Below are 27,876 nucleotides of genomic sequence, written 5' to 3'. Positions count from 1 at the left end.
CCTGTCCTGAGTGAAGGGGTGTTGGGACAGTTTTTCTGAAGTCCAAATAAGGGCTTAGTAAAACCATTTAACTGAGACAGTACGAGACTCCACACTTAGTATATGTCGAACTGCACCACCTCAGTTCATGGTAGCGTAGACCAGGCCGCCCGGTTTATTTTAGGAGGGAAGAGAGGGCTGTAGAATCAGTACAAAGAAATTATATTATACATATGGTCCAAAGAAACACTGACACACTATGTATTTTAAAAATAAAGTGTTTATTTTATATACAAGGAGACCAAGAGATTCTTGGGTAAGTAATATCATAAAGCATAGAAACACATTATAAAAAGACACTGCTTTAAATACACAGATCAAAGTACATACCTTATTTAGACCACCTAATAGCATTTCTAGGTAAGTCAGACCTTTGTATACACATTCAGTATAGGGCACGCCTATTCTTGGGGAGTAAAACCATAAATTACTTTCAGATTACTTTACAGTAATGCAAACTGTTGCCTCCTTCCTCTGCCACCCCTCTGGCACTGACCCACTCCTCCTTGGCTACCTTGTCCTCTCCTTCCTCCACTGCCCATCCTCAGGCGCCTTCAACACTTCCGCAGGTCGTACCTCTGACCTGTACCCCTCCACGGAAGTCCTTCAAAGGGGGCAACCTGCTCCACATTGCTACTCTCAACTCTCGCTCAGCTGTCAAACGCTCCTCTGATGACATCTGCCGTCTCCTGGAAGAACTCAATCTGGATGTTCTCGGTCTGACCGAGACATGGTTCACGGGCAGCTCTGTCACAAGCTTTGACACTCTCCTCGCTGATGGCTACAAGATCCTTTCTGTGCCCAGAACCAACCGTCCTGGTGGGGGTGTTGCCTTGATCTTCCCTGAGTGGATCCCTGCTTCTATCATTCCTATGCAGGACTACTCCTCCTTTGAATGCCTGGTCTGCAGGCTCTCTCTCTCTCTCTCTCTTTCTCTCTCTCCTGGCCTTGCTCTCCCTGTGGCCACCATCTACCAGCCGCCTGGCTTGGTAGCCTCCTTCATCTCTGACCGGGCTGACCTCCTCTCCTCCCTCCTCGCCTCTACTTCTCAACTTCTCCTCCGAGACCTTAACATCCACTTGGATGCTTCTTGTTGTTACACCTCGACATCCCTCCCGATCTCGCGGTTGCGGGTCGGGGCGCTGGAGTTTGTATTCGTGCTGGCGGCTGCCCACGCGCTTCCGGACTTACCTAGGGATGCTTGGCCTCCACTTCTCTACTCCTGGGTGCGCGGCAGTGACTCATGCCCCCTCGTTGGCGGTTGCCCGGGGTCACTGGATGCCGCCATGTTACTGTGCCTCACGGATATCACAACGTTCGTCACGTGAAGGCACACGCCAACCCAGGCATTCCCAGGTAACCGGACCCAACAACCTTGTTATGGCGCCAGTTGTCACATCCAAGCCTGTGTATTTACGGTGTTAGGCAAGAATGTATGTATGTAGTAACCCTGTAATGTTTGGCAGCTCCAGGCCTGGGCAGCAAGCCTCCAAGGCATCCATAGCCCGATGGATGACAGCAGCGATCCAGGAGGCATACAAGTGCAACGTAAGGATCTACCGCAGGGCACGCATGCAGTAAGAGCCAAGGCGACCGCTGTTGCGTTCTAGCCCTCATTCTCTGGCAGGTGATCAGCAGGGAAGCAACATGGGCTACCCCTTTGGCCTTTTGCAAACACTACTGTTTGGATACCAGTACCAAGGCAGATACCAAGCGGTCCTGTGTAATCTATCTGCCTAGAGGGTCAGGCTCTCCTCCCCAGGGTCTTGTCAGTTGTAATCTCCCATACAGGATGGAGGAAAGGGGACAGGATGTAGGAGTAATTACGTGTTACTCACCGGAGTAACTAACTTACTCCTAGTCCATAGTCCCCTTTCCTCCATATGTCCCAGCATCCATCCCCCTATAAGACCAGTGAAGTTGCTAGAGTGTAATACAGCTGACGCATCAAGGGTGGACTGGGGTGTGGGCCCGGTGGGCAGCGTTGGAGGAGCCTGCGCTCCTGGTGCCGGATCCGTGCCCAAGCGTCCCAGTATATTTGAAGGAGAGGTGTCTTTTTCTAGTGGAAAAGGGGTTCCGTTCCCATCCCTCGCGTGGGACGCCCTCTAGAGGATGGAGGAAAGGGGACTATGGACTAGGAGTAAGTTAGTCACTCCAGTAACACTTAATGTACAGAAGACCATTTATGCTTTAAATTTCTTAGAGGTTTAATATTGCAACGTTTCCTAATTCCTAGACACAATTAATGCCAGATTTGTATATCACCAGTTGGTTAAGGGAATCACATATAGCTCCTGGTAGATGTTGGTGTAAAGCCAGCCAGGTTCTTCTAACGAGGAGCTAAATAGCTCCCAGCAATTTTGACCCATGAGTTAGTCTACCCAAACTCAATCTAGGTAACTTGAGCTGAACAGTAAGACAGGCTTCACGGGCTATGGAGAGTAGTGGGTACATGCAGTTAACCACACATGGAAAATGTCAAGTATTAGAATCCACACAGAAGTACAAGAATATGCAAAATTATTAGGCCTTAACACACTAAGCAAGTGAAATTCAAAAGCATATGTACACATGCACACAGATGGCAATCACAAAGTGAGATTTCCTACACTTTACACTAAAACACAGTAAAAGCAATTCAGTCAAGTAAAGCAATGAAATGGTAGCACGTAAACTGAGATATCCATGATAAAATAGTCCGGGGGGAAGTAACCGAAGCTGACATTTTTTAGAATTTTGAAAATTTCATATGCTTGTTGTTTATTTGTTTTGGTTATTAAATAACCTTTACAAAAAAAAAATCAGAGAAGTAAGAGACAAAACAGAAATAACAAAGGTAGTAAAACATCAAAATAAGTTACACCAGATCCAAAGATTAGATTCACAATACCAAAAGATTACTCTAAATCACCTAAATATCAGACATTTTAACGTAAACGTGAGTACCCGGTTCACACTGAAATAGATAAAATGAGGTACAAATTGGTATTTTATTTGATTTCTACATATTCTCAGTACACAATTAAAAGAAAACGATTCTATAATAATAAATACATATACCAATACAGAGCAGTAGATCATATTTACAAACACCAGTTATGATTCACTGCACTAAAATAATTTGCACACCTCAAGAGAGGAGGCGTAATACTGCAATTTTTTCGAAACTGATTTACTGTGCATCATGTCCCACCACGATTTATCAGCATAGGCCTATTTTTGATTCAGCACAACATTTTTTAAAGTGCTGGATACGCTCCGTCCTAACGGCTGGGCACTCTGTCAAGAGATGCAGTAACGTTTCCTTAGAGTCAACCAATTTACAGAATCGGCAGAACGACATTTCGCTACTTATATCACCTCTTACCGACATGAACTCTCTTGTCCGGAGAATGTTAAATCTGACCCTCATGAAATCTTGGCATTGATTCCTATCTGGAAATCCCATTAAGTAAGATTCCAGGCAGCCCATTTTTTTTTTTTATGGCAAACAATCTGGGAGTATAATTTGGAGGCCAGTACTGCATCAACTGTTCTGGCCCAGTCATTATATTGCAAAGCCTTTTCACCTTTAGCAGATGTAATGAGTCTCAACGGTTGAACCCAATTTTGTTAGGGACAGGACACGTTCTTCTTTTAGCGTTAGTACGAAACCTGCCTCTGGCACACCTTGACGTAACCCCTTACCCAAAAGTGCATATAGAGATTTAGTCGGGCTAGTATAGAGTTTCCGACATGAACTGTCTCTATTCCACCATACTTTCAACAGATCGCAATCCTAGTTCATATCTAATTGCTGAGAGCGGGACAGATTTTGGTAGGCAGTATAGAATAGACTGCCAGATCAAGGCTTTAAATGTTTTCATTTTCCAACTTGGATACTTCAGGCAAGAGTTCTGTTACTGGTTGCCCCTGCCCCATTTTTAATATCATGGTGCTTAAAATCCACCCGGCGTGACCCTCGAGGTCCGCGATGCTCCCTTCCAGCCTCCCCCTCCAGTCCCGCCTCCCGCGCCCTCCACCCAGCCCCTATTGGCTATTCGTCCTGTGTTGTGCTTCAGGGTTTAACTCTCTGCATAGCCGCCTGAGCCGTTTCCAACTTGGCTACTTCAGGTAAGCGTTCTCTTCCTGGTTGCCTCTGCCCCATTTTTAACATCATGGCGCTTAAAATCCACCCTGCGTGACCCTGGAGTTCCGCTATGCTCCCTTCCAGCCTCCCCCTACAATCCCGCCTCCCGCGCCCTGGCCCCTATTGGCCCTGCCTTCCTTATTCTTGAATTGATGCCCAGCAGCCCCTGCAGCTAAGGGCCCCAAGGCAAAGGGCGGCTCCAACAGAGGCGGCTCCGGAAAATGTCTGCAGGTGTCAGCAGGGGAAGCCAGTGGCCAGCCGTTAACCAGCAGCATCAACCCAAGTAAGTGTGGAATGGGTGGGTAGTAGAGCAATCACTCTACTCCAGAAAGCCCAGCCACTCTACGTTACCTTACCTCAGAACAGTTTTCCAGGCTCCTATTACCAACTAGCTCTACAAAGGGCTGCGTCGCACTCTTGGTACTGCTGGGTTTGCCTCTAGCCACATCTGGAGGAGGCCACATTGGGACAGAATTGTGATTATTCGAATAGAACTGCGGTCTGGGTCTAAGAGTGGACTGGGTGAAGGACAGAGCAATCACTGGAATCCCTACCACTTATATATGGTGCACCTACTGCATTGTGAAACCTAGGCCTCTCTCCCACTATACAGGATTCTCAAATACAGGGGCAACCTCCATCTTTGTTTAGTATATGATGAAACCTACTGCATTGCGTTGTGAAACCTAGGACACTCTCCCACTATACAGGATTCCCAAATTTAGGGGTGAACTCCAACTTTGTTTATTATATGCTGAAACCTACTTCATTGCATTGGTTCCATGTGTTAAAATCGCAGCAAAAATGGCCGTGGACACAAAATATTGCGGCAAAAAGGCAGTGGTTTTGCCGCGGCAATCCATATAAAGGATGCGGAGGACACCCCCAGACTGATTATACCATGTAAGGGCAGCGGGGGACACCCCCCTGCAACCCCTGCACCCCTTAAATGGTGTAATGGGGTACATTTTTTTTTTGTACCAGCAACATTTTTGCTGCTATTTTATCACTGCCTACCATTGAGTTGTGTAACCTAGGCATCTTTCCCACTGTTAAGCAAGATTGTATGCAGTACCCTTTGGGAGACTACACCAACCTTGTTCTCCTGGCAATAAGAACCCAACCTTTGGTATAGGTCTGTACTACACAGGTTGGTAGTGTGGCTGAGCAGCCAGGCTTATCTCAAGAGGGGTCAATGTGAGCAGTAGGGTTGTAACATAGAGATTCACAATGACCAGTATCCAAATAAACTGTTACTTTCAAGGTATCTTGATTAACATATTTATTAATTTAACATCCAGTTGAAAAAGCCCTCTTTAGAAGGGAGCAAATATATGTAACATGAGAATATACCTCAAAATACACTCTCATTTTCAGTGAATCAGTAGATCCCCTTTGAGGACGGCACACACACTTCCTACACCCTCAGGTGACTTAAATAACTAGGACACTGTGGACATTGATATATCTCTGGTACATTTAGAGTAATACTGAGTTTGGTGTCAAAGAAAAGGTTTTAGGAAGAAAACAAAGGTTAACAAATATTCTTCAGCAGGTAAGTACTTTTTAACCCTCCAATGCAAAGTAAATGAACTCTTTCCTGGGGGAAAGGCAAAGCACAAAGTCAGAGGTAAGAAAAGTCTTTAAGGGAGCCAGGACAGCCAGTGTTGAGTTGGCAAGAGTCTAGGTGAACTGAAGCACTTCTGATAGGTAAGTAAAAGTCTTGCACAATGTTTTAGAAGTCTTTGTAGAAAAAGTAGAATCACAAGCTGGGAGGCTTGTGAGGGGCAAAGCTGCAAGCAACACACTCGTACACTTGTTTACGAGCGCGATAGAAATAAAATATCAATCAACTCTGCAAAGCAACCGTCAAGTCTCAACTGAGAGCTAGCAAGGCTACAAGAGGTAAGTCCCCTTAGTTTTACAGTAACTTTGGTTAGAAGAAATTGGTTCCAGCTGGCTTCTGTTCCTGTGTAGGTCTGCAGATCCTGTTGTTCCTGGGCCTCAGTCGTGGGGACAAGAGGGAGGACCTGCATTATGAATGGAAGGTGAGTGGCAGCAATGGGCAAACTTTAAATCAGCTGCACTTTGCGGTTTCAGCTCCACGCGTTTCTAGCAAATAGCACCACCACGGTTCTCGGATACCACTATGGACTTTCCTTGCATCTGGGGTCCAGCACTCTGTTGAGGTGGCTCAGGCTTGGTCAGTCCTGCTTCCTGGGAGTCCGGAGGATCTGACTGGAGCTCGGGGTCTGACTTAAAGACACTCACTGGATTCTGGTGTTCCTCTCCCTGGCACTTTGGTTTCTGCAGCAGCAATGGAAGTACAGCCAGCCCTGAGAGGATTTCCAGATGAGCTTGTCTTGGGGTCGATTGGTCCCACCAACCCAAGGGGGGGAGAAGTCGTCCTTTGCAGGGCTTCTCTAGTCGAGGCGAATTCAGAGCTTCAGCACTGCAGCAGGGCTTCACTGGGCAAACCAACGGTCCTGGAGTGGCAGCAGGCATCTCTTCCAAGTTCTTCTGCGGATTCCTTTGTCCAGTGGTCGACTCTGCCTTCCGAGCAAAAAGCCTCACCTTTTTTGCAGGTTCCTCCCATTCATTCGCAGCCTAGCTGTCAATCACACAGCAGGGTGGCTGTCCTCCAAGGACAGCCAGCCAGCCAATTACCTTTGGGTGCATTCATGTAACCAAAGGGATCAAGTACAGGGAGTTTCGGGCACCTCCCTCACTTTCTGCCCCTACCAGACATACTGGAGCCAGAGGCGGCCTTCACCAGTGAATCCCGCCAAAGACAAATCCTGGTTTGGTGCGCAGAGTAAATCTCAAGAAGGACCTTTCCAGCAAGAAATGGGGCAAAAAGACCAGGACCATTTTGACAAAATGGGCACCCATGGGTGCCTTACTGCAGCTGTGAACGCAGCCCGTAGTAAAAACACACAATTGTAGTAAAAAGTAAACCACTGCCACCAGCCATTAATTGTAGAAAGGGTAACATAAAAATGTTACATGAGAAACTACACTAAGGGGATACTAAGTAACCCCTCCAGCACCCTATTGTAAGATTGTGTGTGCAGGGTCTAGAGAGTTACAAATGTAAGTAAAGTCAATTTCACTTCACTGTTCTTGGAAACAGTAGTTATCCAAGAGAAGGTATTTAAACCTTTGAGAAATCTGAAAGAGTTCCCTGTGCCACTGCACTGAAGGTGCTGCGTGCCACAATTTAAAAAAATGATGCCTACGGAGTTTCAGACTCCAAAACCAAAAGAAAAACAGAGTTCAAATCACAGAAAAATACACCAGAGAGTGGGGGAAAAAGGTCTCGCTCTCTAGAGATTAAAAATTAAAAGTCCTAAAGTCCAGCAAACGTGCCAGGGGTCTCTAAGGTAGAAGGGAATTGGCACATGTCTGAGATTCTCCCTAACACCCACTATACAGGATTCCCAAATCTAGGGGTGAACTCCGTCTTTGTTTAGTATATTGTGAAACCTACTGCATTGCACTGTGAAGCCTAGGCCTCTCTCCCACTATACAGGATTCTCAAATGTAGGGTTAACCTCCATCTTCGTTTAGTATATGCTGTGTATACTGCATTGTGAAACCTAGGCCCCTCTTCCAAAATACAGGATTCTCAAATCTAGGGATAGCCTCCATCTTTGTTTAGTATATGGTTTACCTACTGCACTGTGAAACCTAGGCCGCAATAGTATCAGACTCTCAAACCTAGGCCTGTTTCCTCTGCGGCACTGGAAACATATTTCCCCCACCTGAACAATTTTAAAGCTTATGGTACGTTTTTCTCAAACCACCATTGTGGACGCAGGGCGCCGGCACGGCCAAGCATCCATGCACGATTGAATGCTGCTATGGCTAAGCACATCCGGTCTAGCATCAATTATAGCCGTTCAGACTGAATCACCTGACGTAAATCAAACCCCTCTGCCACTAGCCTACAGCGACTACCATCCGAAAGCACTCGGTACAGCTGGCCACACATCGATTCGGGAGAAATAGCAATCTATTGCAAACCTTCAACAGCGCCCACCCATGTGCCTCACCTCGCTTCGGGCTGCTAAATCGAGCCTTGCCAGCCACCCAAGCCCTACACCAGCAACGTGCACACATGCATCCCCTGTGCTAAACGCCTTAGACTTTTCCACCACATCGACTACGGTCACTGAGGGCTTTCCAACCAGAAAAAAGCACACTGAGGCCACACAATTGGGCAAAGACTGCTATATAAATAACCAAATGCAATACAATCTCATCTCTTGCCCATACTGGAAACAGTTCAAGACCATAGCACAATTGTGGTACGATCTTTGCAAAATACAAACATATCAGGGGCAGCATTGAGAATTTGCCATATTTTTTATCAATTTGTTTTCATTTGTGCAATTGTTTTTACTCTCTCGTGTAAATAGCTAAGATGAAAACACTTTTTGGCTTGGCAAAAATAGGAAACTCCAAATAAATCATGGAAGTCCTGAGAGCAAGTTTTGCATGATTAAAGAACCACGTAAAGCCAATTGGCGAAGAACGTTTGCTTAGCATCATCACTACAGTTTTTGTGGGTTCACTTTCAAACCATTTAACACAGTGTACTCCTTAGACAGTTATTAGACGTTGAAGACCCTTTGGGGTGTGATCCAATAAAATAAAATCATCTGCATAAGATGACCAGCATACTTTGTCCCCCTCTATCTTCGCCGGCACAAAGGCTTGCCTCATCCAGTATTGTGCCAACATCAGCCATGTAGAAGTTAAATGGAGCTGGTGCAATGGTGCAACCTTGACGAAGGCCATTGTACGTACATGGAGTATGCAATAAAAGACCCTCTCTTCATGCGAATTTGAATTTGTGACCCCTCATGCAGATCGATTAATAAAGACAAGATGCCAACCTGCATGCCCAGTTTTTTTATTTTCTCAGAGTGTGGCTCTATCAACCGAATCGAAGGTGAGGAATAGATCCATAGCGGCCAAATATATCAGGGGTACCTTTTCTTTCCAAGCAATACGTTGCAAAGCACATATTAAGAGCCCACCAACATCAGTTCCCACCTGTCTTCAAAAACCTATTCGCTGCATCGAGAGAATGTCATTCTTTAAACTCCAATCCCCTGCATGCTTTAGGACTATACCTGAAAAGAATTTAGAATCTGTGTCTAATAATGCTATTGGGCGGTAATTCAGTGGACTGCACCTATCGCCTTTTTTATAAATTGGGTCCACATACAAAATGTGCCAGGAGGGTGGCAAGCACTTAGTCAGAATGATGTCTTTGAACAATAAGTACAATGCCTTAGCCCACAGATCAGGATTTCCTTTAAAGGTTGCATTGGTTGGCGATTGGGCCCTGCAGCTCTGTGGGGACTAGCCTTATTAATTAATATCTTAATATCCTTAATAGTGAAATTGACGTCCCAGGCACAATCCTTCAAGCCTTCCAGATGTGGAGCTATCTGCTCCTTAGCACCCATAAATAGAGCCAAAATGCCCCACCCACACCACCTCGGGTATAATATTACTTTGAGCTGTAGATTGTGTGATCTCCATGGCATTTACTAATATCCAAAATGTCCTACAGCTGCATTCATTCAGGGCAGCAATCATATCTTCACTATCATTTTGATACATACTTGCACAGTATCCCTTTAGCCAATTTTTCAGTTTTTGTTTTTCCTTCCTAACCGCCTCATGTTTATAGTCAATTGAATTTGGTGTTTTCCGAATCAAACAAATGTCTTTACGACACTTTTTCTTCTTAGCTTGTACCACAATGTCAAAACCGTGTTTATGCCTTTGGGTACCCCGGGCTCCAGCACAGGGGTGACCTTTGCCCCACTTAGGAGAGCCATAATGCTGGTTTTCCCCCTCCCCCTACCATGGGATTTATATTGTGCAATTGGAGGGGAGTTGGTTCCTGGCTACCAGTATTGACTACATCTACCAGAATTCCCTGAGGCTAAAACTGGTACTAATCAGCAACACCTGAACAGACTGCCTCCCTGAAGATTGCAAGAGGCATGAAAGCGCTTGGAGGAGAAGAGCAACTGAACTGCAGAAGGTACACAAAGCTGGGAATTATAGTGCGTGCCTCACCCCCTCCCCTTTTTTCTAAATTACAGATTTCGATACTGATGTTTTCACAGATGTTTTGTTTAGGGACTCAGTTTAGGACCGAAGCAAGTATGTGTAAATGTAGACAATTTTGTATCCATAGTAGAGCCACAGAAATCGGCCATGAATAGAGTACGCTCATACCAAACAATTCTTGATTTAGTATTCTTCACAGCGAGCAGTGTTAGGGAGACTTCTCATTTCTGTGCTAATTCCCTTCAACCTTAGAGACCCTCAGCTCTTTAGCTGGACTTTAGGACCTTTTAATTTTCACCCTGGAGAGAGTGATCAATTTTTCTCACTCTGTCATGAATTTTGGTCGGATATGGATTATGCATTTCCTTTGTTTTTGGCGTTTGACAAACTCCATATGCATCTGTTTGTATGGTTACACACAACACATTCAGTGCTTACTTGGTAGCCCCATTTCCTACTTACTCATGCAAAAAAATGTATGTTACGCTCACTACTTTAAATGGCTGCTGGCAGTGGTTTAATTGTCCTACCATTGTGCTTTTCTACCACAGGCTGAATCCTCCGCTGCAGTAGAGCACCCATGGGTGACCATTGTGTCAAAATGGCCTGGTCTTCTTTTTTCGCCATTTCTAGTTTGTGAGGTCTTTCTTGGGTTTCACCAAACCAGGTTTAACCCTTTTGTTTGCTTTCTCTTTGGCGGTCTTCAGTACTGAAACCCGCCTCTGGCTCCAGTATGTATGTCTGGCAGGGCAGGAAGCGAGGGAGGTGCCCGAAGCTCCCCTGTCCTTAGTCTCCTTGGTAACCTGAATGCACCCAGTTATGATTGACTGGGTGGCAGTCCTTGCAGGACAGCTCCCCTGCTGTGAGTGACAGCTGGGCTGGGCATGAATGCGAGAACACTGCTTAAAAGGCGAGGCTTCTTGGACTGAAGGCAGAGTCGACCACTGGAAGAAACATCAGTTGAAGGAATCGTGAAGAGAAGCTTGCTGCATCCTCCTGGACCGTTGAATTGCCCGGTGAAGCACTGCTGCTGTGCTGAAACTCCTTTTCCAAATCGACTAGAGAAGCTCTGGAGAGGAAGACTTCTTCCCTTGGTTTAGTGGGACCAACTATCCCCAAGACGAACTTTGCTGGAAGACTTTCCCCAACTGGCAGTACTTTGCTGCTGCTGGAACAGAGTGCCATGGATTGAGAAATCTGTAGTCGAGTGCAACGTCTTTAAGCCCGACTGAAGCTCCTGGAAGATGCTGAGGACCCTCCCGAAGTAGGACGACCCAAGCTCGAGTCACCTCACCAGAGTGCTGGACTCAAGGAGTGAAGGAAGCCCATCCAGTGTCCAAGATCCGCAGTGGTGCTATTTGCCGGTAGCGGAAACCGCAAAGTGCTGCTGAACTGAAAAGAGCCTGTAGCTGCCTTTGAACTGCAGTGCAGGAGTCCTCCAGACACCTTCCCTATTGTCCCCACGACTGAGGCCCAGGAACACAGGGACTGCAGATCCTCTTCTTCTAACCTAAGATACTGTTCGAACTAAGGGGTACTTGCCGCTTTGTCTGTAGCTTGCTTTTCTCACTAGAGATTTGCACTAGCTGCTTTTCCTAGAGTTGATCTCAACTCTAACTTTCACAAGCTTAACAGCTTGTGGCCCAACAGTGATTTTCTACAAACAAACTCTCTAACTTTGTGAGACTTTTTGCTATCTAAGAAGAACCTCAGTTCCATAGACTTTGTTCCAAATTGACTTTGGCTGTCCTGCTCCCTGCAGGCTCTTCTGACCCATTGACTTTGATTCTAACTGTCCCTCATAGGTGATGCATTGGTTTTTAACTAATGTTACTGGGAAAGGTTTTATCTAGACTTCATTTGGGGATTTAAATGTGCTCACATGCTTTGAGAACCTGTTAACCTTTTTCCTTCCCTTAAACTTTCCTCTCCACAACTTCAGAATTTTACCAAGTGCAAAAGTAATATATAAATGCCATTACTGTCCTAGCAATTGAAGTCACCACAGGGTGTCGGACGTGTGTATGAAGCATCTCTAAAGAGTACCTATTTGCTTATCTTGATTCTGATAATGTGTTATGAAGTGTATTTTTATAGTTGCACATTGCCCTTTCTAAAGAAGGCTTATTTAAAACTGACCGTTAAATAAATAATTATTCTACTAGAAAACCTTGAGTGTAAGTGTTATTTGGATACTTGTATGTGTTGATTTCCATGCTACAGCTCACATTTACCCCTCTTGGCTGCTCAGTCACTCTACCAACTTGTGTAGTACAGACCTATACCAATAGGTTGGTTACCTAATACCAAGACTGGTGTCGTCTCCCACAGGTTTACTGCATACAATCTTGCCTAACAAGTGGTACCTTGTAGTGCTTCCTAGTGACTCCCTCCCCCCTCAATAACTGTGAACAAAGTGACTTCCAGCATTTTATGATCACTGAGCTTGGTGTTTTTCTTTTACGTGGTCAATTAAAGCTTTTGACATAAATATATATATTTACTAAAATAATTGACATCCGTTTACCATCTGACCATGTAGTGTGGTCTGCAGCAATATCCTGAAGCGCATTTGCGGAGTATAGGCCCCAGTTTGCAAACATAACTTGCCATATTTGCCCTTGAAGTATCTTTGTTTTGCACCCCGGGGGACCACCCAATATGATGTTTGGATTATTAAATTTGGTGAGTCAATCATCCTGAGCCCGACTCTGCATTGTGATTTCTGCATTTAAGTCGCCCTTCACTTTTTACTTTAAAAGCTCATGAATAGAAAGCGTAGAAAGCGTAAAACGAGGAAACCAAGCTGAATCCTACATTCTGTGTCAGAGGAACCCGGCGCCCTCCCGCGTCAATAATCAAGGCAGGGAGAATCTCCTGCTGTTGTGGTACTGTCCTTGGCTCCCACAACAAACCACCGATAGTGAAATCCACAAACAGTGAGTTGGGGATGTAGATACCAAACCGGTCTGTGTTGAAGCCAAGGTTGCAAGCTGCAACATTTTGTGGTGAGCGCTGAAGCAAACAGTGTATGAAACACATGTGATAACCAACGCAAGTAAAATTGAACAACAGATCAGGGATTGAACTTTGAAACCAAGCTACAAAATACCTTTGATAGAGTGGTCCGGCACTGCGTGCATGCTCATTGAAAGGTCTCTGTAAGGTATCCAACTGAGAGGCGGCAAAAGCGAAAGTGGCAAAGGATTGGGAATCCAAGTGGTCCTGCAACAGGTCAAGCAAAATCCCATGCACAATCGAAAGTCTTTGATGTTGATACAGTAAAGAAAGTTGATGACAAAGTAGATAAAGTTGGTCCGAGCCCGAACAAAGGAGAACAGAAAGCTTTGGGTTAAAGCAAGTTTGTGTTAAAGTGAATTAAAATTGGTCCAGGCCTGATGGAGGGAGACTGAACGAACATTGTGTTGAAACGGATCTGAGCCCGGCTGAGGGGGACCCGGGGTGAATCGTGAATCACCCGAGAAATTGGATACCTGGAAATCCTACAAGCATTGCATTGAAGGGGATCTGAGCCTGGCTAAGGGGGATCCAAGGTGATAAGTGAATCACCTGAGAAATTGAGTATGTGTGAAATCCTAAGAGGAAAGGAACTTGTTGTTTGTCGCATCAGGCCCTCTGAACAAAGAGACTTTTGAAAGACAAAGAGAATTGGGCACAAAAGGCCCTGATGCTAATCTTTGAACTGCAACCTCGTGCTAGAGAAGCCAGAGACGGTGCTAAGCTAGTGTGTGCCACCTTGTCCCATGCTGAAAACGTGGGGAAGGGAGGCCAACGGCCTGAATATCCGGACACATCATTTCTTGAACACTTCTTTCTTTTGCATTTGTTTCCCACACTATTTGTAATTGGAGGTAAGGATTGGCAATAGTTTTATTAGTATAGGCCCTTTTATTTTTACAAGACACCACTAGGACTGTGTTATTATTATTTGATGGTCAAAGCTTGCTCCCATCTTTAGATTTAGGATTAGATAGGTGTTTTTAAAACCCTTTTTCAATAAACACCCTTGAACTGTGGTGACTTGTCTGTCTTACTGTTGATACCATGCCTTCCTTACAATGCAACGTCAGTTCCATCTCCCAATTAGGGGTGGGAACTGATACTGCAGGGTCCCTTTCTTTTTTCTTTTCTTTATGGTCCCCCTACTTTCCATATAATGGTTGGAAAGCAGGGGCCACCCCCATGATCCCTGAAATCCCAAGAAGTCAAAGAAGGGGAGCGGGGGTACACGTCCGCTCCCCTTAATCGACATTTTTGTTTTTTTTCTTTGCTTGTCGAATGGGGCATTTTTTCCATTCAGCTTTTTTCCCCCCAAACATTTCTACAGAAACACGTAAACTGTAAATAACAATGGTTTAAAACATATAACCTGCCTTCTAAGTATAAGGCAGAGCTAACTTAAGCAGTTCTTCCATATCGGGTAAGTAGGCTTAGTGCCTCAGCAGAGTCAAAGTTTCAGGTGAGTACCTTGGGGCTCAGGGGGTCGTGGGGTCTAAAAAGTTCCCATGCACACGCTTTGGCAAAGCCACCGGGTTGGTTAAAGTTTTTATTTTTTTTAAATACCCTTCAGATTTGGGGGTACACTCTCAATCCTTCTAGACTAGAGGGCACCTTGGGGTTGGGGGGGAGGGAATCATAGGCTAGAACCTAGAAATCCACTGCTCGCAGCCAGCCAAGAGTTATGGAGTTGACCTTGTGCCCATATATGTCCTTACTGCGAGAGGGGTGCACGAAAGCAGGTGCCCCTTTCTTATACTTTCTGATTGACCACATAATTGGCTGCTCAGTCGATGGGTATGCTTCTGCTGTTGGTCCTATTCGATCTAGTTCTCTGGGTTGCAGGCACAGTGGCTGAAGGAGTCTGGGCAGGATCTGGCTCTGCAGGATTCTAATCTCCGGTTCTGGGACGGCACTGGAAAACTTGCAGCTGGACAGGCCAGACACCTCAGGACAGAAGCCAAAACATGTCTCATGACGAGAAGGAGACCTCCAGGACACAGCAACACAGCAGAAAAGGAGCAGCAGCAAAGAAACCTCGGTCAGGGGTCAGCAGGCAGGAATTGAGGAGCAGTAAAGAATGAAGGCTCCACTTCATCCTGAATAGCAGCAACCGCTGGAGCGATGATCTTGGGCCACCAGTGAACAACCATGCAGAGACCCAAGCTTCAGCTCGGGACGGCAACTGTTGCAGCAAGAGAGTCCTTGACAAAGGATGGGCAGCTCACAGGAATGTCTTGGTACACTTCCCATGCGATGATGGCAAGATTCTTGTGTGGGTGTCGGGACTGGTTGGTCCCACCAGTATAAGGGTAGAAGCACCGTCCTGGTCTTCGGTTATCGTGGCGGGAGTCCGAGGCCTTCACTGAGAGATGGCTTTGGCAAAGCGGGTTGTCCATAGCAGCTGTTTTCCAGGTCTTCAGAGCGGGCTCCTCCTCTTCTGAGTCTTTGCTCCAGTGGATGATATGAGGTTCTGCTGCAGGACTCTGCCTCTTATCCAAAGTTCAGGCTTAGGGCTGCGCCGCCGACCAATGTCAAGGACCTGCAACATTCAAAAAGGTAAGGGCTGTTCAATCGTGGATAGCCTTAAGCTCCACATTTGCCCATCAACAGACATGCTCTGGCATAGATGTTGATTGGGACTGGACAGTCCCAACCCCCATTTTTGTCAGGTAAAATGCAAAAAAGCACTTTACTTGGAAATCCAAGCTGGATTCCACAAAAGGCCATAACTTAGATGGGTTTTCTGGAACTGAGAGGGCGGGGCGAAGGTCAAAGGACAGGGCTTAAACCACATGGCACGAAATTTTTGAGTATATGGTACTCGACACAGCATTATGTAGTAAATAAAATGGTCACAGTAATTTAGAGTGGAACAATCCTATGACTGATGTAGGTAATCAAGATGCTATGCTGGACAGTGTCCTTCACCTATTAGGATCCTTAACAGTAGTAAACGCCTTTATTATTGGTAGTTCCACACTGATGTTTCTCTTTTGCGTGTGGATGCTGGTGGGGACAGTTTGGATTGGTTGGTTGTTGTATTTTATTACTTTTTGAGATCTTTGTGGTGTGTAACAAGATATCGCCTAATACATTTCTTTAAGCAAGTGAAATCATAGTAGAACAGGTGTCTGCATCTCGTGACTCACCAGATGTTTTGGACTAAGGCACCCATGATCCCTCTCCATTGACTGTGTGGGCTAGCACAGGTGGGAGTTGCAGTCCAAGTCATCTTGAGAGCCAAAGGTTGAAAGAGGCTTACACTATAAGAATATGCCTGTGTTGACTGGCAGTATATCTCACTCTTCCTTCAATTCTCAACCAGGTGGACGTGCACCAATTCCAGCAGCAGCCCCCAGTACAACATCTGTGAGCAGATGATCCAGATCCGAGAAGATCATATGCGCTTCATTTCAGAGCTGGCTCGATACAGCAACAGCGAGGTATGTCATGGTGTGACTTTTTGCATTGATTTTGGTGTAGAATAACACTGCTTTTTAGTTTTAGAGTATAAAATGTGTTTGACTTGTGCATGTCCCGAAATGTATTAAACATTTGCAGTGAACACATCTGGCAATAGGTGAACATTTTAACTGCTTCTGACATCGACTTCAATTGTAGACAGAAGAGTTGAAACACGGTTGTTTTATTTCAACCATTGATGACCTAGTTTGTATTTGTATATTGTATTTTATTTGAATTTATAGAGTGCTTTACAAGTGCCCAACAATAATATTTTAAGACAGTACAAATCAACTGATAAAATGACACTACAAGGACCAAAGGTTACTTGGAAAGCAGATGAGCATTTAGGGCAGAACGGAAGAGTGGATAAGAGGAAAGAGAGTGAAGGCAAAGAGGGAGTGCATTCCGGTGAAGAATCTAAGAGGGAGAAGGAACAAAAGCAGAATTGGGCAAAAGGAGGGTGGTAAACAAACAGAAGGAATTGGGACTGGGAGCGGAGAGATAGAGTGCAGGCATAAAATGAGAGCAAGGAAGAAAGGTAAGGGAGTGGAGGGGCGAGATTATGGAGAGACTACTAGACATACGAAATTGAACTTGACCTGAGAGTGAAAAGGTAGCCATTGAAGTGAAGACCAAGCTGGAGGGATGTAATCTGCAGGGAAAGTGAAAACGAAGGTGAACTGAAGTTATAAACAGATTTTAGAGGACTTGGGCAAGAGATATGAAGACCAAAGAGAAGACAGGAGCAATAGAAGAGGTGAGAGAAAATAAGGCAGGAGATCGGCAACTTAGAGGCATGGTAAGTGAGAAAAGGCTGGGCTTCGTAGATGTTACGCAGATGAACCCTACAAGAGCGAGAAAGTGATGCGTTGTGGGTGGAGAAAGAGCAAGCAGGATCAAGGTAGACGCGTACATTTCGGGCAGAAGGCGAGATGGGAAGCAAATGGGGAGGAAAAGAGATTGTAGCGGGGGCAGAGGAGGAGGGATGGTTGAAACATGAAAGAAGACCTCAGTCTTGGAGGAATTTTAGAACAAGGTCATGGTCTGACATCCAAGAATGAAAAGCCAGATGGCATGAGGTCAGGGTAGCATGAATGAATGGATGAGAATGCAGAAAAGGATACAAAACGTTGTATTGCCAGCAATAGCGGTATTGAGACGGACCAAAAGGTGAAATTATAGAAGCAAGGGGACCAATGTAGACAGAGAAAAGAAGCAGGCCCAGGACAGAGCCTTTGAGAGACACTGTTTGGGAGATTAATCATTTTTATGCTTCATCTCCTCTCCTAGTGAGACCCCCAGCACTTTTTGCGGGACTTCTGGACCGTTTTCTTTAATCCTGAATGAGTGGAGCCTTTTTCCACTCATTCATTCTCATGGGCGCTGTCTTTTGGAACTCTGGAGTTTTACCTGTCGTATGGAGTCTACTTTCATACAGATCTCTTTAAGGCATCTGTATTTCACTATTGCAGCACACAGCTCCTTTGGGCAGTTTTGCTGGGAACCCTTTGGGTCTTCTTAGAGATTCTTATCTATATTCTAGAGTAACTGCAGTTATACTTCGTATCTCTCCAGAAACTTTATATTGGCACCCACCACATTATGTGGAGTGCCAAGGGGATACATAGTGTCCCCCTTCTCTCTGCTCCTGTGACTTTTATGACACATAGACAATCCCCTAGTTATGGCTGGTGGCAATGGACTTGTTCTACCAACTATTGTGTGATTGTTTTACCGTGGCCATGTTCATAGCCCCGATTAGGCACAATAGAGTCATCCAAGCACTAACTTGGGGGCTCCTTTCTTTTTCTGCCATTTCTAGCATGGTTGTTCTTTCTTGGCCCTTCTTCTACCATTCTGGGAGGGGGAGGTCTGTGTGTGTTTTGCCTTTGGCGGGAACCCCTGGGTGTCCCTGCCTAGGCTCCAGGGTGTCTGAGCAGGCAGGACGTTAAGGGGGGGGTGCAGTTTTTCACTCCCCTTCCCTTTGTCTGCCCGAGTGCTTGAATGGGACCAGCTCCCACTGGGGGGTCTGGCTGTCTTGATTGGACAGCCACCCGCCCGTTTCTGTAAACTGTTGAGAGAGATTGCAGTGGAGTGTGTGATGAAACTGAATGAAGGGTGAGGTTCCTGAGGTGAAAGGCATGGTGACCATTGGAAATTGAAGTAACTGAAGGAGACGACCAGAGATGCCTGAAGACCCTTTACCGCACCATGAAGCGGCCACTGCTGTCCTTAACCTGTTTTCTGTGTGACAGAGGAACTCTGAAGAGGATTCCTTCCCTTTGACTGGTGGGAACAACCAGTCCCAAGACTGACTTTAATCAGAGCCATCTCCCGAGGTCCTGTGACTTTCCAGAGCTGCAGAACCCCAATACCAGGAGACCTCCGACCCAATCATCCTGGAAAGGCCATGTCTGAGTCTCTGCTGAGCTCTAGGTGAACCTACAGAGACACAATCTGACCCATCCAAGTCCCCTCAGCAGATTGCAGGACTTCAGGAACTGAAGAAGATTGAGCGGGAGAATCGCGTCCTTTGTTGGTGCTGAAGAAAAGGTGCCAAAACCAGTGACCAGAGAAGTTGCTGACATCTATGCCAGAGGTCCTCCCTCAAGACTGCTGCTGTGAGATCCTGTCCATAGTTCTGCCTTTCGTCACCAGACCAAGGAATCCAGAGGTCAGGTCAAGTGCTGCAACATCGAGGAGAATCCACCCACAAACATTTCTTCTAACCAAAGGTACTGTGGGGAAAAAGGTATTGCTTACCTTAATCCGAAAACTCGCTCCAGAGTGTTGGAGTGCACATAGAGGTGTCCAGATCAACCCTCTTAACTCTGACCCAAGCCGCTGCTTGTGTCCTTTAGAGGAGTCCTTTAGCAGGGTCTCCAATGCTGGTTGTATCCTCTTGCATTTTAAAGACTAGAAAATATCCACAGGAGTTTTCGTTGTTCTGCTGCTTGTCAAGACTTTGAGGCCTCTCTGAACTGCCTTTAGCTAGTGTTGCGTTTTGGACCTTAAAAGACTTGCTGTGTGAAGTAACTGCCTCTCGAACATTAAGCCTTGCTAGTGTTACATGTTCGTTCTTAAAGTCACTATCTTACGTGAGTTTGCAGAGTAAATGTATTTACCTTATTTCTTTTAAGTTTCGCGAGTGCGCATTATTACCGATAATATAATAGAACTCTCATTATTGTCAAAAGCTGTAACAATTGTAACCGCAAGCAACTACAAAACTAAGAAGTGGCCTTTGAAAAGTATTCTAAAGTATTTCTAAGTGTTTTGGTTTATTGTGCGAAGTATTTCAAAGTGGTTCCTGTGTAAATATAATCTATAATATAAATGTATTTGTAAGGGTTTCTTTGATGTGCATTACTAACTAGGTTCAGTGTACTTACCTACGGCTTGCATCTTCTTCTTATGATGAGCCCGACTGCTCTGCCACTCTACCAAGGTTCCACGAGTAGTACAGACTGATACTAAGAATTGGGGATTTACAAACCATTTGGATAGATTTGTGAAGGCCTACCTTCCAGAAGACTTTGCGAAAACTCCCCTAACAGACACCATAATGGAGGCAAAGATTGGGGGAAGATGTGCCAGGCCAGGAAACCGAATAGGTACGATCAGAGAGGTAGGACTGGAGCCAGCGCTGGAAAGCCAGATAATACCCAAGAGAGGAAAGAAAAGAAAGAAGAGGAGAGCGATCTACAGTGTCCAAGGCAGCAGATCAGTCAAGAAGGATCAGGAGTAAAGTGTGTTTCGCCTGTTGTTTCGGATAGAAGAGATTCACAGACAAAGTAGAGCAGTCTCAGTGGAATAACAGGGACGAAAACCAGATTGAAAGTGGGGAAGGATGGTTAGTGGTAATAAATGAAGAAAAATTAGAGTAAAAAAGGTGTTCTAGAAGTTTAGAAAGACAAGGGAGGAATTATTAGAGACCAGATGAAATGAGGACCAAGGAGCAGAGTGAAAGGACGCAGGAGAGACAGATGTAGGGGATGAGGGAGTAATAGCAGAGCGCAGAAGAGCGACCTTAATGGAGGAGGAGGCCGGGTCAGTGGCTGAAAGAGTTGAAACAAGTGTGGGGTGGTGGGTAACGAATACAAGTTAAAGTTTGGAAGAGGCATTCAGGGTGAGAAGAATAGGAGTTAAGAAGGTCAGAATAATATGAATGTTTAGCTCAAAGTATGACAGTGTTGAAAAAAGGGTGATTGGTAGAAAGAATAGAAGAGTAGGTTGGAATGAGACTTGTGCCAGCAATACTCGCCTTGTGAGCTGCAGAGAGCAAAGCTGGGGTGTGAGCCAAAGTTGAAGAGGTTTGCTAGTGGGAGAAAAAGAGTAGGCATTGTATAGCGAGGCAGGAGTAGATGATAGTCGGAGCGAGGAAGCGGCATAATCGGCCAAAAGAAAAGTAAAGATATAGGGAGAGGGGAAGAGCAAGAAGATATGAAAGAAGTAGTAATGAAAGATCAGAGGTCGTGACAATAGAATGTCTTGGGGGTGTGGGGGGATTGAGAGGGAAGACTGATAAGAGTTATAGGAGTGGGGGATGATAGACGGGTACAGAAGATAGTCAGAGGAGTAAACGTGAAAAGCTGCGATGGAGGAAGTAGATCAAACGTAAGGAAGGATAAGATAAAGATGAGAATTCGAGATATGACAAGGGGGTTAGAAGCAGGGGAGAGCTGGTAGGAATCCATAATGAGAAATGGAGGTAGAAATGAATAGAGGAAAGATGAGTTTTAAAGTCGACCAAAACAATTAAAGGATTAGGAGACGGAAGAATCGAAGAGAGACGACCATCAAGGTCCTCAGAAAAGGAGCCAACCGGGCCAGGGGGGCGGTAGTTTCAAGAAAAGCTAAGAATGGGTTCTCAAAAAGGAAGTATAGTGATATTCGAATGAAGGAAAGACCTGAAGAGTAGGGAGAGCAGGGGCAATAGTAAAAGAAGAATGAAAACTTATGCCGACCCCTCCACCACGGTCGGCGGGTTTGTAAGAAGGAACAAGAATAGGTAGAAAGAGCAGCAGGTAAGAGTTTAAAGGAGAAATCCAAGTCTCAGTGATGCAAAGAAAGTGTAAATTGAGATGAAAAAAGGACTGAGTGGGCCTTATTACAGAGGGAGTGCACTTTCCATGTGGCAACATTGACCAGAGGGGGGAGGCTAACACAAGGGGATAGCAAAGATTAGAGACATTTCGAGTGTCTGAATGGCCTTGGGGGGATTGGTAGGAATAGAGAGTGGGAATAAAGGAAGACCTGAGGAAATGTAGGGTAAAATCAATAGCTATGAACGGGCAGAGTATTTGAAAAACAGGCGCAAAGGTGTTAACGAAAATGCATCCAATGACCTAACAGGCTCCTGGCACAGATGGAAACGGAAGCAGGCTAGATGGACACCAGCAGGCAAGCTGCAGGCAGTGGGCGCAGAGAGAGAGAGAAACATGGTACCTCTTCTTCCCGTCACCCCTTAGCACTACTCCTCCCCACCTCCCCCCAGACCTTCACTTCCCCTCCTACTCTCCCCGTAAATTCTGCCAATGCACTTGTACGATTCAAATTGCCTCTTGGCCTAGTAGGAAGGTTTTTTTTTTTGTTTCCTCCTCTTTACTCCCTTCACATCCCCCCCACCCCCTTGACCCATAATTTTCTCCAATGCACTTGCACTATACGAAAGGCCTAGTAGGAATGTTTTTTCTCCCCCTCCTTGTCTTGATACGCATTGGAACACAATTTGGCTGTTTAGGCGTATTACAAATAACCAATTAATAAAATAAAAATAGAGGTAGCACCCATCTGCGGACAGCTGCAGACGGCATTGCAGGGACTTTACATGACTTTGCTTGACTTTGCCCAGAACAAGGTCTTATTTTTTCTGGGTTCCCGTGGCAGGGGCAGGCATGACTCACGCTCAGCTCAGGCGCAGCTGATCAATGGGGGCTGGATAGTTTCTTGGTTTTTAGTACACGGTTTTAAGTATTGGGTGGAACATACCTTTTGGTTTTATGGTATTTATAAATGTTCTTTTGAGATGAAGCCCTTTTGAAGGGTTTCCATTTGGAGGTTGACTTTTTGAAGACCCAGTCAGAATGTTGTCATTCGTTTTATGTATGTATGACTGTTTCATGGTTTCTTTCATAATTGTGGTACTTTTATTTGTTATGGTATATATCGTGTAAATCGTGTTGCATTTGTGATTAACATATTTGCCTGAGAAATGTGGTTTTAATGGTTTGGCTCCAAGGCAGTATGCTTATCGTATTGATGAGCTGTTTCTTTTAGCTCACTTTTTTTTATAGTGTGCAGACACTACGATTGTTAAGTTACTGCCTCACACTCAGTCCCAGAATAGAGATTTAGATGATTCTTTAATCTGGGATTGCCTTTTACCCGATTGTCTGCAAGGAGCAGTGTTTTGTCACACTTGTGGGTCTGTAGTGGATGCATCTACTGAAAACCCCTGCATATTGCTTTCCTGAAAGGACTCTGGTTAAAAGCAAAGGTTGGGGAATGAGCAAGTCTGTCCACTTCATACACATTGCTGCGTATTGAATGTAGCCAAAATTAATTGAATTTTAGGTGAGCAGGTCAATTGCTTAAGTGATTGTCTTGCATTTTAAGTCATTAATATTCTAGCAGCTGTGCCATATGCCGGAATAGATGGTGAATCAATGTGGATGATCTGGCTTGTTGGTCCTTAACCGGGCTACCAATCCTAGCCTCTAAATATTAATTTATTTTATTTTCACCATCCTGGTTAGATGGGAGAACACCCTTGTCTATTCATAGTTTAAGCTAATGAGCACTTCAATCCTGATTGCATGGCCTGTAGACAAACTCAGGCACCTGAGGTACATGGACCGAGGCACTGCTTGCAAATGTTGCTAGTTGGAAAGATTGTGGGGTGGAGAGGGCTGACTTGAATGAAATTCCAAACCTGCCAACTTGGAGCTAATCTGAAACCACTTCTTCCTAATCAATGTTTTAGCAGGGGAGGTTACAAATTGACTTGTTTTTTGGAAAAAAGGACTTTTAGCAGACTGTCAAAATGTCATCTGGCTAGAAGCATGGAGACTGCTGCTGATAAATTGACTACACTTAAGAAACCGGTTTAGAGCGGCTTCACTTATCTTATTAGACCTTCCAGCAGCATTTGAAACTTTGCCACAGCATTTTACTCCACCGCTTGGACCATCTAGTGAGTATTAAAGGGACTGCATTAGCATCTTTTTTGGTAGGAGAAAAGTCGGAAGGTTTAGCTGGGTAATTTCATCTTGCCTAGTTTTCCTGTCTCATACAGTGTGCTGCATGGGTTTGCTTGCTCTTCATTGCTTTTTAACATCTTTGTGCTGCCCCAAAGCTTTGGTCTTCATTGTTCGCTTTATGTTGATGACATCCAAATTCTGGTTGACCTCCATTAGGGTACTGGGGAGGATTGATGCCTGTCTTGGGCTAGTGGAGAAATGGATGCCGGACAGTGTCCTGCACCCACATAGTGATGAAATGGAGGTCCAGCTCTTGGCAGTCCCCTCTCCTGGTGTGCTGTCCTTTTTTTGGCCCACTCTTTCAGACCATTCACTGGCCCTGGTGGGGTCGACAGACGTGGGGGTCATTTTTGACAGCCAGCTATCCTATGCAGTGATGAAATCTGCCCATTTCCACCTGTTCAGGTTGAAGGTTCGTTCATTATTAGTGCAGGCTGTGGGTATATTCAGGACACAATACTGTTTGTCAGGGTATTAGCCCATTACTGCACATCCCATTACTGCACAAATGAAAATGTCGAATTTTGGCACCTGCATTTTGCCGCATATATGGGTGGGGAAAGTTAATAAATATGAGGGGAGGTATGGGGAGGGGGGTGTGTTTGTGTGTGTGTGTATAATATATATATATTTCTGAGGCTTGTGAAATCTGCTTAGATCACAGGCTGTGCCTAGGCCGACATCTAGTGGAAGCTGCAGAGTATTACAGTTGTTTTCCAAAATTCGAAAAGAGACATCGACGGGACGTGCCAGTAATACTATGCCTAGTGTGACATCCACTGTACCCATGATCCCTCAAGCGTCGAAGTCCCTCAGATTGTTTTTTTCTGCCATGCTAGACGGACGCGTATAGCAGAGTTCCTTTCAGTGCTAAACCATTGACTTTTCACAATTAAGATAGTATTCCTTTCTAGCCTTTCACCGACCTCCGAAACACCACGCCGGTGAGGAAAGAAAACTGCCAGTCGAAGACCAACGCAACGGACTGTTCGGCCTTGGAAGGCCGCCCCAGGCCTCGGCCCAGACAGTAGGGAGAGAGGGGTGGAGGACATTTTAGAATGCCTATTCTCCCCTTCATACACTTTGTTCGCCCAGCTGCCATACCCATAACCTGTAATTATGGAAAATACACCGTTTAAATTTTGCCGAGTGTAACCGAAAATTCCCGTGGTTGGACAAACACTTTGTAATTAGTGTCTTCCAAGAGACCATGTTGAAATGTCTTGTTGAGCGTGCAGGCTCTTCAAGCCAAGGACGTTAAAGGACTGCTCCACGAAAGGCTGGGCCTTTACGCCAAGCAACTCGAGGCCATGGAGCTAGAAAGGGTACCTTCAGCGATGGCAGCAACGCCGTACTTTTGGACGGCAAGGGTGGCAGAGTAGCTTCGGCTACTCAAGCCCTGACCCCGTAGGACAGGCCGGCGGCCATGTTGTGGGGAATACACCCGGCGGCGGCAGCGCTACAAAAGCACACACCACCAAGCACATAAGCACCATTCGAGCTCTCGACAACGTTCGGCACCCCGAGAAAGGTCCACCGAGTCCTGGTCCTCTGGGCAATCTCGATCAAGATCGCTACACGACAGGGTTCAACCGTCGAAGGATGGCAAGGGTGTCGCTCGAAAAACTCCTTCCAAAGGCCGATCGTCCGCGGATGACACCTCGGCTCCCACATCGGAGATTCGGCGCTCGACGTTGGATAAATCGGCAGACCCTAAGAAGTCGGTAAAACACTCCTCTGGGCCCCAGGGTGGGGAAAAATAACACAAAAAGACCTTTAAGACCCCTCATAGGGACAAGAGCCCTCTTAGGGAGAAGACACCACAGAAGGGAAAGCCTTTATTATCCAAGCCCATAGAAAAACCTAAGGATTCTAGGCCTAAGGTTATACCTCCCACTAATGAGGACTTGGGTCTTACCACTCAGCCTATGGTGATCCCAAGTTCCAAGGAATGATCTTCCCAGGATATTGATAGAGTAATGCGAAGAATGACATTTATGGCCTGACTGGCGCAGCCATGCATGCCTGCTTGGATCACATGATGTGCGTAGGTTGACATCTAGTTGAAGTTGCGGACTATTACAGTTGTTGTTTTTGAAACTCGAAAAGAGACTTCGGCACGGCGTGCCAGTAATATTATCCCTAGTGTGACGTCCACTGTACCCATGATCCCTTGCGCGTTGAGGTCCCTCAGATTGTTTTTTTCCGCCGTTCTAGACAGACTCGTATAGCGGAGTTCCTCTTTCGGCTTATAGACATTTACTAATTTTCAATTGCTGATAGTTTACTCTTTCTATCCTTTGTCACCGACTATTGAAACATCATGCCGGTGAAGACAAGAAAAACGGCATCGGAAGACTCCCGCGATGGATCCGTTTCGGCCTTGGAAGGCCGCCCCGGGCTCCTGCCCTCACAGTAAGGAGAGAGGGGGGAGGTCATTTTAGAATGTATATGCCCCTTTTCTTACACTACATTCGCCTAGCTGCCACATCTTTTCATTATGGACAAGACCCCCTTTAAATTCTGCCCCAAACGCAATAGGAAATTTCCCTGGGTCGATAAACACCTAGTCTGTAACCTGTGGCTCCCGAGAGACCACGTCGAGGGTTCTTGTCGAGTGTGTAGGCTCTTCAAGCCCAACACTCTGAAGGAAGGACCGATCTACCAATCGGTGGGCCCACTACGCCAGGCAGCTCCAGGCCATGGAAGTAGGTGCTTTCAGTGATGGTAGCAACACTGCAGTTTCTGACGGCGAAGGCGAGATTCCAGTGCAAGGCACAGTCATTGATCTCTATGACCCAGACTCCGACCATGAAGACCTCTCTATTCAAGAGGCAGAAGACCCTTATTACGGGGATGATGCAGCAGACCCTCATTACGGTGATGATGAAGACCCTGAAGTTGACCCTGAGGCAAATATGTATCCCATAGACTCACCTGTTAATCAGTATCCCCCGGTCATGGACTCACCAATTGACAACCAACCCCTTCTAAATGAAGTGCTAGTCAAGGCAGCAGAGCATTTCCAGATAGAAACTCAGGAGGTACAACAAGATTAGGATTTTGTAGAAGAAATCCTTGGGGGATAAGAAGGATGTTACACAGTTTATCCCACTCCTCAAATCCATTCAGCGAAAAATACAGCCATCGCTGGAGCCCCTAATCTTACGCAGGCAGTGAACCCCTGCATAGAGAAACTATTTAGACCTACCACTTCTGACCCGCTGTATATCACAGGGCAACTGAAGCCCGATTCATTAGTTGTAACTACAACAAGGAAAATACCTGGTACCCCGCTAACTTCCTCTGGGGCCCCGCCTGACAAGAAAACCAAAAGACTTTACACGATGGGCAGAAAGGTTGCCTCCTCCGCGGCATTTCAGACTAGAATTGCTAACAATTATACCCTGTTGGCCAGTTAGAACTGCCACAAATAGGATGCGGTCTCAGCCTTATATCATCGACCCTGGAACCACTTGCCCAGGTAGCCGCAGAGGGCAGAGCAGTGTCAGGCTGCTTATTAAAAACCAATCTTGACGCCGCGGACAACGCAGGCAGAATAATAGCGGAGAGTGCTATTATCAAGCATCCTGCTTGGTTGCGCCAATCGGGTTTTAAACCAGAGACGCAAGCTACCCTTATCAACATGCCTGTTGAACCCCATGTGCTCTTTGGCAAGGCTGTCGAAGATGCCTTACGGCCAAAGAAAAATACAAGACTCTCCAGTCTCTGGGCCAACTGACCAATAAACCTACTGGCCAGAGGGGAAATGGAAATTTTTGTTGCTCACGCGGCCAAAATTCACAAAGGGGTTCCACTTATAGCCAAAGCCAAGGTACTGCCTTGGGAAACAATCGGGGTCAG

General features: G+C 45.7%; 1 protein-coding gene across 1 annotated transcript in view; it reads left to right on the top strand.

The window, feature by feature from the left end:
* CYFIP1 (cytoplasmic FMR1 interacting protein 1) overlaps positions 1-27,876 on the top strand; it is a 1,181,635-nt gene that overhangs the window by 362,510 nt on the left and 791,249 nt on the right. The window contains 1 exon segment of the mRNA XM_069636612.1: positions 16,611-16,728. Coding sequence (XP_069492713.1) covers positions 16,611-16,728 — 118 coding nt within the window.

The sequence above is a fragment of the Ambystoma mexicanum genome, chromosome 7p (assembly GCF_040938575.1).
Source record: "Ambystoma mexicanum isolate Mex_15411 chromosome 7p, UKY_AmexF1_1, whole genome shotgun sequence".
Classification (NCBI taxonomy): domain Eukaryota; kingdom Metazoa; phylum Chordata; class Amphibia; order Caudata; family Ambystomatidae; genus Ambystoma; species Ambystoma mexicanum.
The sequence above is the reverse complement of the archived record's forward strand: the minus strand, read 5'-3'. Positions and strand labels throughout refer to the sequence as shown.